The sequence below is a fragment of the Miniopterus schreibersii genome (assembly GCF_964146895.1).
Source record: "Miniopterus schreibersii genome assembly, chromosome: 10".
Lineage (NCBI taxonomy): Eukaryota > Metazoa > Chordata > Mammalia > Chiroptera > Miniopteridae > Miniopterus > Miniopterus schreibersii.
The window spans coordinates 59,394,148-59,406,636 of record NC_138110.1 but is presented as its reverse complement, the minus strand read 5'-3'; the positions used below and the strand labels follow the sequence as shown (position 1 = coordinate 59,406,636).

Genomic DNA, 12,489 nt, shown 5'->3' with positions numbered 1-12,489 from the left:
AGGAAACCCTTTGACTCTCTTTGTATTTAGGCTGAACAGTCCATTGTGGAGCTGTCGAGTTCTCAGAATAGCCTGAAGGCTGAGGTAGCTGATCTTCGGGCTGCAGCTGCCAAGCTCAGTGCCTTAAATGAGGCGTTGGCCTTAGATAAAGTTGGGCTGAACCAGCAGCTTCTCCAGGTGAGCAAAGATGTTTCTGATACACGGGGTAGGGCTGGGCCCTGACTGAGGGTAAGCCAGTGACAGAAGCAGCTGATATCCATGATAAGGAAGAGTCCTTAAATGGATCAGCCCAAGACAGATCAGCTCCCAACTGTAGTTCTGAAATGAGCAGAAGGAGCATTTATGGTGCAGAGGAGAGCAGACTGTAAGGACTGGGCTGTTAGCCATTAAACTATGCCCCTCCTGCACCTACAGCAGATCCACCTTTGGGCTTTAGGGTAAAATCACCAGGGCTAGAAAGGAGGCCCCTGCCCTCAGGAAGGAAGACTAGGTTTTTATTTTTTAAATTTATATTTATTAGCAAACAAATGAAATGACACCTCTAGATCTCAACACATATAGGATCTTATATAATAAACATCACAAACACAGAAAGACTAGGGTGTGTTTTCCTAATTGTTGACAGTACTACAGACAACCCCCACTTCCCTCCCTTTGTTTCCCTCCATACAGTCCTACCCCACCCCAGGCCTTTACTACATTATTGTCCGTGTCCACTGGCTGTGCATACATGCATATATGTTCTTTGGTTAATCTCTTCCCGACCCCCATCCCATCCCATGTCGTCCCCCCGCACTCCCCTCAGATCTGTCAGTCTGTTCCATGCATCCATGCCTCTGGACCCATTTTGTTCGTCAGTTTATTTTGTTCATTAAGGAAGACTAGGTTTTTAATCCTCTTGCATGAGATACCAGCAATCACCAGAAAAGGGTTTGCTGAAGAGCCTAAGTCTCAAAGAATCTTCTCTATGGGTTGTGAATTTAACATGTCTTTTTGCTACCTGTTTCCTTGAGCCCCAGATATCTTCGATGTTTTCTAATTCTGAATTTTTTGAGAATAGAATTTTGCCTTTTTTCTCTCTCTCTCAGACATCAATCCATCTAGTACCTGGAATAGACCAAATGAATGCATAGTCCCCTCTCTTATAAGCACTCCTGTGTTCATCTTTGGAGAATAGATTCATATCTCACTTGGATTTCTGTCTCAGCACTTGATCTCTAAACTGTAACCATTTGTCTTTGATGCCCTTCCCTTGTTGGTCAGTAGTTAGAACAGGAGAACCAGTCTGTGTGCAGCAGAATGGAGGCTGCAGAGCAGGCAAGAAATACTTTGCAAGTGGGCCTTGCAGAGACGGAGAGGAGCAAGGAAGCCCTGTGGGAAAATAACACTCACCTGGAGGCCCAGCTGCAGAAAGCGGAGAAGATGGAGGCTCAGCTGCAGGCAGATCTCAGGGGGATCCAAGAAGAGAAGGAAGACCTTCAAGAGAAACTAAGTGAGGTGAGAAGACAAAACACATACCGTCACATTAAGGTATAATACACTCATTGTAAAACACTACAGAGATGATTCAGAAAGTGATAGTCTTACTTCCTAGAAATGACCAATGTTACTAGTTTGGGATATACCTTCCAGCTGTTAAAAGGAATTCCTATAGGAATCCTTCAGTGATTCCCCACTATTCCACACCCCCAGTTTGAATTAGATGCCTCTCCTGTATGCTCTGTTAGGACCTTGTGCACATTTCAACCACCACATCTTCATACTATATTATAATTATCTGTTTACATGTCTCTACCATTAAAGCACAAGCTCCTTGAAGGCAAGGCTATGACTTATTTGTGTTCCTTCAGCTTTAGTACAGTGTCTAACACATAGCAGGGGCTCAGAAGTTTTTCTGAACCAATGACCTACCTCAAAGGTCATCTTTCTTCTCCACCACACTTCTCCTTGCCCTAATAATTATAAGTAATAATCCCCCTTCTCAGAACCCCTTTCTTGGGGCACTGATCACTTTCTTCCTGGTATCATGCACGTGTCTTCTCCTTAAAACTAAAAGCTCCTTAGAGGTAGGTCTCTTGCAGCCCTAGCACAGAGTCTTGCTCAAAGGAGAGTATGCTTCCTCTCTGGGGGCTCTATGGGTTGATAGAGAAATACATTAATGCCACTGGGTATGAGTGGGCAATGCCCAGGCCTCACAGAGCAGGTCCAGAATCTCTGAGGAGCCAATGGTCCCAACCTGTGATGGCAGCTCTTGGGGAAATCCTACCTCTGCTCTGAATCTCACCAATTTCTTCCCCTCAGGCACATCACCAGCAGGAGGCAGCCTCAGCTCAGCTGGAGCAACTACATCAGGAGGCAAAGCGACAGAAAGAAGTGCTGGCCCAGGAAGTTCAGGAGAAGGAGGCCCTTGTACGAGAGAAAGCAGCTCTAGAGGTGCGGCTGCAGGCTGTGGAGCGTGACCGGCAGGATCTCTCTGATCAACTACTGGGGCTCAGGTAGGGCCAGACCTAGTTCACCCAAGGGCAGAAGGAGCTTTTCAAGGCAAAGGGTAGCCAAGCTAATTTCCCTGCCCTAACTATATGGGTTCTACATGACTTAGGAATTTGTAATTGCCACCCTAACTTCTCCAGGTAGCCAGTACTTAGAACCCAACTTCTCTTAAGGAAGGGTAAGGGACTTGATAGGTAAGAACTTTTTCTGATTCCTGAACCTGACAGCTCAGCCAAGGAACTGCTGGAGGGCAGTCTGTTTGAGGCCCAACAACAAAATTCTCTGATAGAGGTCACCAAGGGGCAGCTGGAGGTCCAGATTCAAACTGTCACTCAAGCCAAGGAAGTAATCCAAGGTAAGAACCCAAGTGGAATGGGCACTTTGTTCCATGGGGATGTTGAAAGCCAGGAAGGCAGGGGGAAGCTATTAGAGGTCTTCTCCAGCCAGGTCCAGTGCCTCTAAGATGGGAGTTGCTCATGAGGTCTGGGGAGGGGAGTTTTTAAAAGGAAGAGAGCAGAGACTCAGAGACTAGATCCTGTCTCTGGCATCTTAGGGGAAGTAAAGTGCTTGAAGCTGGAACTGGACACTGAACGGAGCCGGGCAGAGCAGGAGCGGGATACAGCAGCCAGACAGCTTGCCCAGGCTGAACGAGATGGGCAGACTGCTCTGCAGCAGCTGAAGTCAGCCCATGAGGAGGAGGTGAACCGGCTCCAGGAGAAATGGGTAGGTGGTGGATGTGGCTAGGGGATGGGAGAGGCTGGCCTGGCCTCCCTTCAGTGAGTGCTCTACCTGCTGACTCTTGGTCCAGATATTACTACTTATGAGAGTGAAGTATGAATAGGACTAGCCTGGTTACCAAAGTGCAAACTATAGCTTCTAGCTCTTAAAAAATTTTTATCTTTCCCCTGGCCAGGTGTGGCTTAGTGGTTGAGCGTCTACCTAGGATCCAGGCAATCAGGGTTCGATTCCTGGTCAGGGCACATGTCCAGGTTGCGGGCCCGATCCCCAGTCGGGGACGTGCAGGAGGCAGCCGGTCAATGACTCTCTCATCATTGATGTTTCTATCTCTCTCTCCCTCTCCTTTCCTCTCTGAAATCAATAAAGATATATTTTTAAAAAAATAAATTTATCTTTCAATTATAGTTTATATTCAATATTATTTTATATTAGTTTCAGGTGTATAGTTTTTAGACAGTCATATACTTTACAAAGTGATCCCCCATATTTCCAATACCCACCTGGCACCATGCATAATTATTACAATGTTAGTGACTATATTTCCTATGCTGTACTTTATATCCCCATGACTGTTTTGTAACTGCCAATTTGTACTTCTTAATTCCTTCACCTTTTTTACCCAGCCCCTTAACCTCTCTCCCTTCTGGCAGCCAGCAGTCTGTTCTCTTTATCTGTGAGTCTGTTTCTATTTTGTTTGTTCATTAATTTTATTCTTTAGATTCCACATATAAGTGAAATCATATGATATTTGTTTTTCTCTAACTTATTTCACTTAGCGTGATACCCTCTAGTTCATCCATACTCTCACAAATGGTGAGATTTCATTCTTTTTCACGGCCAAATAATATTTCACGGTATATATTTACCACAACTTTTTTATTCACTTGTCTGTTTTTGGACACCTGGGTTGCTTCCATATCTTGCCTATTGTAAATACTGCTGCAATGAACATAGGGGTGCATATATTCTTTTGAATTAGTGTTTTGGGTTTCTTTGGTCTGGCTTCTAGCTCTTAAATAAATAATATATAAAAAGACATTAAGAACAATTCCTGACATATAGTGAACTCTTATTTGTGTTAGCTGTTATTGTTGCAGTATGTACAGAGAATTAAGAGTGGATTCTGGGATTTTAAATTGTTAAACTGGCCTCAGGATGGAAAGGGAGCAGAGGAATGCCTTGGACCCATTCTTGCCCAATTCAGAACTGTGTTTCTTTGTCTTTTAATTAGATAATTTAGTCCACTTTCTTTTTTTGTAATTGTAAGTATATTTGGGTCTATTTCCACTATCTTATGCTATTTGTCCAGCCTTTTTATATCTTTTGGGGAGGGGAGATGACCTTTCTTAACTTCTTTTAGAGGGTTAAATTGGATGATTAAGTTGTAGTCTTTTTCTCACCTCTTTTTTCTCTCTACTGCATTGGAAGATATGTACTCTATTTTTTTATTCTTTTAGTTGTTTCCTTTAATATTTTAAAATATATACTTAAAATCTCAAGTAGGATCAAATATATGGTTATAGAAGGAAACTAGACTTTGGGTGGTGAACACACAATAGAGTATGCAGATAATGAATTATAATGTCGAAATTTATGTAATGTTATTAACCAGTGTTACCTCAATAAATATAATTTTTTTTAAAAACCCGTAGGTTAATCAGTGTATTTACCTTTTTCCTCAATGACATGGGAGCATGCAGAATATTTTACCTGCATTCACTCCTCTTGATCTATGTACAGTTTTGCTCACGATGATGGTGATGACAATAGATATTAAATTCTGAATGCTTTCCATGTGCTAAGCACCATTTAAAGTGCTTTACGTGACTTATCTTAATCCTCAAAACAACCCTAAGAGGACACAGTTATTATCCCCATTTTTCTAGACAAGGAAACTGAGGCATGGAGATGTGATAGAATTTAGCTGAGTCATACTAGTAGTGTTGGACTAAAGACTAACCTAGGCAGCCTGGCTCCAGAGCCCTTCACCACTAATAGGGTACTGGGTAGTCTGCGGGGTCAAGGAAGGCTTTGGTCACTGGTGGACCTCTGGGAGGACCAGGGTGCTCATCTTCGTGCTCTTGTATAATACAGGAGACACCTTCGCAAGGCTCGACCTGACTTCTCAGAAGGCCAACTCTGCCACCCTGAGCAGGGAAGAGTGGGCAACAGAGAGCAAGTCCGCCACCTCAGTTCGTTGTTGCAGCTGTGAACCAGGATGTGGTTGCTTTAAAATAACGGATACTCGTAGCTTATATTAGGTATAGTTGCACTTTAGAAAGCACTTTTATGTGTGATACCGTTTGATTTTTTTAAAATGTCATTTGATTCTCATAAAGCTTGGTGAGATAGGGAAGGCAGAAGTCATTAGCCTCACTTACAGATGAGGAAGCAGGCTTAGCGCGGCACCAAGGTGGCAGCTGGTGAGCAGTGGGCTTATTCGCATCCAGTCTCCTTCTGCCTCCTCTCCCCACCCATTTGTTTCTGACAGTGTTTCCTTTGTATGACCAGGAGAAAGAGTGCTCCCAGCACCAGCAGGAACTGGATAAGGCTCTGAAGAACCTAGAGAGGCAGAAAGTGGAGCTGGAAATGAGGCTTAGGGAGCAGCAGGCAGAGACCGAGGCTCTCCGGACCCAGAAGGAAGAGGAGCGGGCCGAGGCCGAGAGCGCCCTATGCCAGGTGGGAGGCTGGACATCCAACCTACATTCCCCCTGCCTCTTCCTCTTCCACTTCCAAGAGCAGTGCCACTGGGGCTTCTAGAAGAGAAGGTAGCTACCCACTTTGCTACCCGCGAGCTGGCCTATCAGCAGCATTAGCTGCAGGGCCAGCAGTATGTCATACTTCCTGAGGGAGGGCTGACGTTACCACATCCTGTCAGCTTGAAAACCAGAGGCAATCTTTGCACTTCCTGGTTCTCAGTGAGTAGATCCAGACCTTCCTTTGCCCTCAGCCCCCACCCCATTTGCCGGAAGAGCCATAGAGCAGCTGGAATATGCTGGTGGCCTAGTGGGTGAGCATGGTGACCTCGCTTCAGCAAGCCCTTGCCCTCCTGACCCTCCACAGATGCAGCTTGAAACAGAGAAGGAGAGGGTGTCTCTCCTGGAGACACTGCTGCAGACCCAGAAGGAACTGGCAGATGCCAGCCAGCAACTGGAACGGCTGAGGCAGGACATGAAGGCTCAGAAGTTAAAGGAACAGGTATGGAGGGTGGTCTTGGGCAGGGAAGAAAAGGGAACTTGGATTTACTCATTCAACACTGCCAGTTCTTCTTTGGCACTTCTTCGGGCCAGGCCCTGCACTGGGTGCTGATACATGACAAGCATAACGGTGTGGCAGGCAGTGAACTCGTGGTCCCTGCCCTCAAGGAGCTGACATTCTAGTAGCAGAGACAGACAAGGATGAGCAGACCAAAAAAAGGAGATAATTACAGGTGATAATGAGCGCTGTAAAGGAAATGAGTAAGGTGATATAATTGAATGTAATTGAGAGTGATTCAAAGGTGGCCACTGGACAAGGTGGTCAGGGAGGACCTCACTGAGAAAGTACATTTGAGCTGAGACATGAGGTTAAAAAGCCCTGTGTAACAATAGGGGTGAATCTTGAAAACATTATGCTAAGTAAAAGAAGCCAGTCACAAGAGGCCATACAGCATTGATAGGAAATGTCCAAAACAGGCCAGTCTATAGAGACAGCGAGTAGATGAGTGGTTGGGAGTGAGAACAGGGGATGGGGAGCGTACAGGTTTCTCCCTGGAGTGATGAAGATGTTCTAAAGTCAGTTGTAATAGTTGCAAAACTCTGTGAAAACACTGAAAAATGTTGAATTTTACGCCTTAAATGGGTGAATTGTATGGCATGTGAATTATATCTCAATAAAACTGATAAAGAGCAAAGAAGCCAGCCATTTGAAGAAGAGTTTAGGCATCATAAGGGCCCGCAACACAGCAAAGGGATTAGGGAGTTCAAGGGCAGAAAGGAGGTGGCGTGGTGCCAGTGTGATAAGCTCAGGGGTGAGTGGAGAGATAGGCAGGAGGCCTTACCGGCCATGGTAGGAGCCTAGATTTTGTTCCAAAGACTGTGGAAAGCTGTTCAATGGTATTTAAAAAGCAGAGAAGAGCATGATTTAGTATATATATATATATTCTAAAATACTTTATTGTTGAATGGAGAAATGTATGTATGTGTGTGTGTGTATGCACACATGCATGTATGGCGTGGTGATATGAAGTAGAAGTAGGGCTATGTTGCAGTGGTCTGGCTAAGGGACTGCTGCCAACTCAGGGACCCTGACCGAGAAATCCTGGGTGAGCCAACGTACTCTGTGAGGGAGGAGAGGGAATAGGTGAGGAGTTGAGGGGCAAGGCATGACGGAAACAAGGTGGGTTGCTGGGTCCTGCCTCAGCTTTTGCTAACCCAACTAAAAGATTAGTATTTATATGGCACAGATGTCTACAACATGAATTTCAAGATTCAGGCCCCTGTGAAAGCTCTCCTCTATTCACAGCTGTCTTCTCCCTTTGCAGGAGACCATTGGGATGCTGCAGACCCAGCTCTGGGAGGCTCAGCGGGAGCTGGATCAGGCAGCCCAGGAGCACAGAGATGATCTCACTGCCCTCCGAGAAGAGCGCAGCTTCCTGCTGCAGGATAAGACAGACCTGCTGAAGCAGGTCCCTCCTCTCTCTCTCAACCCCATAGCCCTTCCCCAACAAAGGCAGGCTGCCCCACTCCCTCCTGCAGGACAAAGGGAACCTTGGGAGCTTGAGAGGGGAACGGTAGGCCCCGGTACTGAGTGGGAGATTGAGGGATGCTCAGAGCTGAGCACGTGCCTCTTGAGCCCCCAGGGTAGTAATCTCTCTGTGGTGGCCACAGAACTTAGATTTTTCTCATGCAGGCACACTGTCAGTTGTTCTTCTTGTCCTCCCCATGGATCAGTATTTTTACCCAGATTGCTTTTTTAATTCTGATTGCTTTTCCTTCTCAGAATCCTATATCAGATGGTATTCTGATTATTTATTTTTAAAAATACAATCACTCTACACTTACCCATTACTTCACCTTTGGGTGTAGTTATATTCAGCCAAGATTTTTACTTGTGCCTGCCTTTATCCAGCATGTACGAGGTTGGGAGACAGACGACTAAGCTGGATGCTATTGGGGGGGGGGGGTTTAAGAAGAACGTGTAAGGATTGATTGGCAGAACCTCCAGAGCACTGGAAATGAGCCAGTGACTGGTAAACCTTGAAGGACTATGAAGCCCTAGGTGAGAAGCATCCTCACTCTGGCCCCCTACCCTTGGTCCTCATGCCCTTAACTTTCCAGGTGGAGGACTTGAAGTCTCAGCTGGTTTCCAAGGATGACTCTCGGAGGCTGGTGGAGCAGGAGGTTCAGGAGAAGCTGAGAGAGGCCCAGGAGTGTAGCCGAATTCAGAAGGAATTGGAGAGAGACAAAGCCAGGTAGACTAGACAAGCCACTGAGTTGGCTTTTGCTGGTCTGGCTACAGTGGTCACTATGAGGTTGACAGTTCTTTGCTCAGGTCAGCTAGCCTTTCATGTCTCCAGGTGGGTAGGACGCAGACCCTGTCTTCAAACCCTACATTTTATTTACTCAGTAATTATTTAGACAAATGCACTATGCCAGGGGATGGGATACAGTGATAAACAACAAAGTATGGACCTTGTTTCAACAGAATTTACAGTTTTGTTGGGAAGACATTAATCAAATAATCCCCAAAATAAATTATTGCAGATTATGTTACATGGTGTGGAGAAAAGAAACAGGATGCTGTGATAGAAATGGTGGTGGGCTGGAGAGGGAGATCTACTTTAGACATTAGGGAAGGCCTTCCCCAGGAGGTTGCTTTTAAACTGATCATTACCGAATGAAATGGAGCCACCATGCAAAGGCATGGGGGAGTTCTGTATAGTAGGGATAGAAATCACATACAGTAGCTCTGGGCAGATCGAAGCTTGGGGTGTTTGGGGAACCTGAAGGTGTCACATGACTGGAGCCTTCTGACTGAGGAGAGAGTGGCTTGAGCTAGGCAGGTCCATACCATTCAGGATTCTGTAGGTCACAGGAAGGAGTTCATAGTTACTTTAGGTTTGGTAGGAAACCTTTGCAAGGTTTTAAGCCAGCAACTCAACACAATCCAATTTATGGTGTAGTAGAAGGGATAGTGATGACACGAAACATCAGGAATGAGGTCAGGTCACCCAGAATGAGAAGCAGCATATATTCTCAGGGCCGGAGAAGTTTGGGGGAAACAAATCCTTTCACAGATGAAACTAGGGACAGGAAGACAAGTTAGAACGAATTGGACATGTTGAATTTGAGGTTTGATATAGATATATCTGGAATTTCCCAGAGAAGAATAAACTATGAAATTGAAATGAGGTATCATATGCGAGAAGTATCTAGGAGCACTCAGTAGGTGCTCAATAAATAGAAGTTTTTATTGTTACACTGTAACCATTATCATTATTTTTATTTTGATTATCCATGCTTTATTTAGAACAGTCAGATGAAAAGGTAGCTCTTCATTCCATGAGAGGATGGCCTAGCCCTCTTACCCCTCTCTTTTCAGCCTGACTCTGTCTCTGGTGGAAAAGGAACGGAGACTCCTTGTTTTAGAAGAAGCTGATTCTGTTCGACAGCAGGAGCTGAGCTCCCTGCGCCAGGGCATGCAGGAGGCCCAGGGAGGGCAGAAAGAGCTCAGTGCCCAGGTACTTCTTGCCTGGTGATGGGCCCTATTCCATGGTGGAAGCCTGCCGCTGGAGTGGGAGATGGTTGCTCAGGGTCAGTTCTTGAAAAGGACCTTTCTCTTTTTCCTCATTGCAGGGCATGCTGGGACTTCAGCAGCCCTGGCAGGAGGGGAAGCCAGGACTGGGCAGGGTGGGGGTTTTGGGACTGACACAGAGTTGAGAACTGCTCCCTCTGGGGAACCTGATGTCCTAGAACATAGTGCCCAAAGGGGTCGAGCTCACGCAGGCCTGGTTCAAGCATGGCCATTTCCCAGTATGCATGGTCAACTGGGCAAGACATAGCAGGGGGGCATAAGTATTACTCCAGATCAGGTAGGCAGTAAGGAACTGAGTCTGCTCACAGGAGGACCTTAGTGCTTGGGTGCAGAGAAAAGATGGAACTGGAAGGGGACAAGTGAGAGAGGAAGAGATAGACAGTAGAGTGCAGCAGATTAGGACCCAGATCCTGAGTTTGACTCCCAGCTCTACTGCTTCTGGGTTGTGTGAGCATCAGTTTCTTCATCCATAAAACAAGGGTGATAATTGTTAACCATTATAGGTAAATATAAAGTGTCATGAACACAATAAGCATTCAGTAAATGATAGCCATTATTATTGTGACTGATCTTATTAGGTTCAGTGTCAGGGTTTCAGGCAGAGTTCTAATCAGAGCAGGGAGTTGGCATAGGAGTGAGTAGGTGGGCATGCAGGTCAGACCTAGGGTAGCACTCATTGCAGAGCCCTCCCTACCTGCTGGAGAGCTGAGCCTACTGAAATCCTCCCAGCTCTGATCAAGGTTTGTGCAGGGATTGAGTAGTGTCAGGCCAGGGAGGAGCTGGTATCCACTCCCTGCTCAGAGTGACCATACTTCCTCCCTGCAGGTGGAATTACTGAAGCATGAGGTGAAGGAAAAAGAAGCTGATTTTCTGGCCCAGGAAGCACAGCTGCTGGAGGAGCTGGAGGCATCTCGAGTAACAGAGCAGCAACTGCGAGCTTCCTTGTGGGCCCAGGAAGCCAAGGCAGCCCAGCTACAGCTGCAACTGCGCAGCATGGAGAGCCAGCTGGAGGCGCTGGCCACAGAGCAGCAGCCTGGGCACCATGCCCAGGCTCAGCTAGCTAGCCTCTATTCTGTCCTGCAGCATGCCCTGGGGTCTGTTTGTGAGAGCAGGCCTGAGCTGAGTGGCGGGGGAGACTCTGCTCCCTCCCTCTGGGGCCCTGAGCCAGGTGAGGCAGCCACCTGAGAACTCAGTCCTTTGGGCCAAAGCCAGGCCTAGCTCCCAGGGAGGGAGGGAGGGGAATGCTATTCCTTAGACAGTATGCCTCAAGGCTAAGGCCACAGACTTTGGAATTAATCCAGAGTTTGAACCCCCCAGCTCTGTCATTTGCTAGATGTGTGTCCTTGGGCAAGTCACCTGTCCTCTCCGAGCTTGATTTTCTCAACTAAAAATGAAGATGTTAGAAGTACCCACCTCTCAGGATTTTTCTAAGGAGTTAGTGAGATTACAGAGTAAAGTAGCTCACACAGTTCCTGGCACTTATTAAATGCCTAGCAAATGATAGCTAGCATTACCTAGTGCCCACCACAGTGCCTGGCACAGAAGTATGCAGAAAGTGCATGATGAATGAACTGCTTAGAAAGGCTTTGAGGAGAGGAGGGATCAGTGGGAAGGCCAAGGCCATGTCTGGGGAGGTATGGCTGTTTTTTTTCATAGTGCAACCAAGTCAGGAGGTATTTCCTCATTTTTTCAGACCAGAATGGAGCAAGGATCCTTTTTAAGAGAGGGCCCCTCCTGTCGGCTCTCTCAGCTGAGACGGTGGCATCTGCCCTCAACAAGCTCCACCAAGACCTGTGGAAGACTCAGCAGGCCCGGGTATGTTTCCTGCTCTCCTCCCTTGACCTCTTCATCTCCCCGGAAAAGATTCATGAAGCAGTTTGACCTGTTCTCTTCCTGAGATCAGGTTGGGATGAGTTCCACCTCTGTCACTTACTACCTGGCAACAATGAACAAAGTGTTTCATTTCATGGGCATCGGTTTTGCTAGTAAAGTCAGGCAAATCATGCCTGTCTCACAAGGTTGAGAGTATTAGATCATTGAAGGCCTTATGTGAGCCCTGTAAACTAAAAAACCTGTACAGATGTGTGACATTGTTTGGCATCATTTTTCTCTCACCCTGAATAATTCTTGGTGCCAAGACTTCCAAGAAAAAAGCCAATAAATTGATACCACTGAGATTTGAGGTTGCCATTTATAGGAATATGCTAAGCCTAAGACTGAACTAAATGTCCTATAAATTGCACCTCACTGTAAAGTGAACCTATCAGCCAATAAAAATCAAGTGCCACCATATTCTAGCAACTAGGGACACAAAATACAGAAAGCCCTGATCTCTGCCCTCAAGAAGGCTCATGACATGGCCGAGGAGCCAAACTGCATTCTAAGATAAAGCAGAATGGATAGAATTAACTGGATCAATAACAGATGCAGTGATGATAATAGGAGAAAGGGACAATTCATTCTAAC

General features: G+C 46.2%; 1 protein-coding gene across 7 annotated transcripts in view; it reads left to right on the top strand.

Moving 5' to 3' along the window:
- The window catches only part of CEP250 (centrosomal protein 250), a 45,789-nt gene that overhangs the window by 17,236 nt on the left and 16,064 nt on the right, over window positions 1-12,489 (top strand). For 6 of the 7 annotated variants that reach the window (XM_081149289.1, XM_081149290.1, XM_081149291.1 and 3 more), the window contains 12 exons: window positions 31-177; window positions 1,267-1,497; window positions 2,302-2,495; window positions 2,718-2,845; window positions 3,044-3,213; window positions 5,740-5,907; window positions 6,292-6,426; window positions 7,751-7,894; window positions 8,547-8,680; window positions 9,811-9,949; window positions 10,849-11,191; window positions 11,717-11,838. In XM_081149289.1, the coding sequence (XP_081005415.1) occupies window positions 31-177; window positions 1,267-1,497; window positions 2,302-2,495; window positions 2,718-2,845; window positions 3,044-3,213; window positions 5,740-5,907; window positions 6,292-6,426; window positions 7,751-7,894; window positions 8,547-8,680; window positions 9,811-9,949; window positions 10,849-11,191; window positions 11,717-11,838 (2,055 nt within the window). Of the gene's footprint in view, window positions 1-30; window positions 178-1,263; window positions 1,498-2,301; window positions 2,496-2,717; window positions 2,846-3,043; window positions 3,214-5,739; window positions 5,908-6,291; window positions 6,427-7,750; window positions 7,895-8,546; window positions 8,681-9,810; window positions 9,950-10,848; window positions 11,192-11,716; window positions 11,839-12,489 lie in introns of those variants that run through there. The other variant, XM_081149294.1, reaches the window with a different exon arrangement.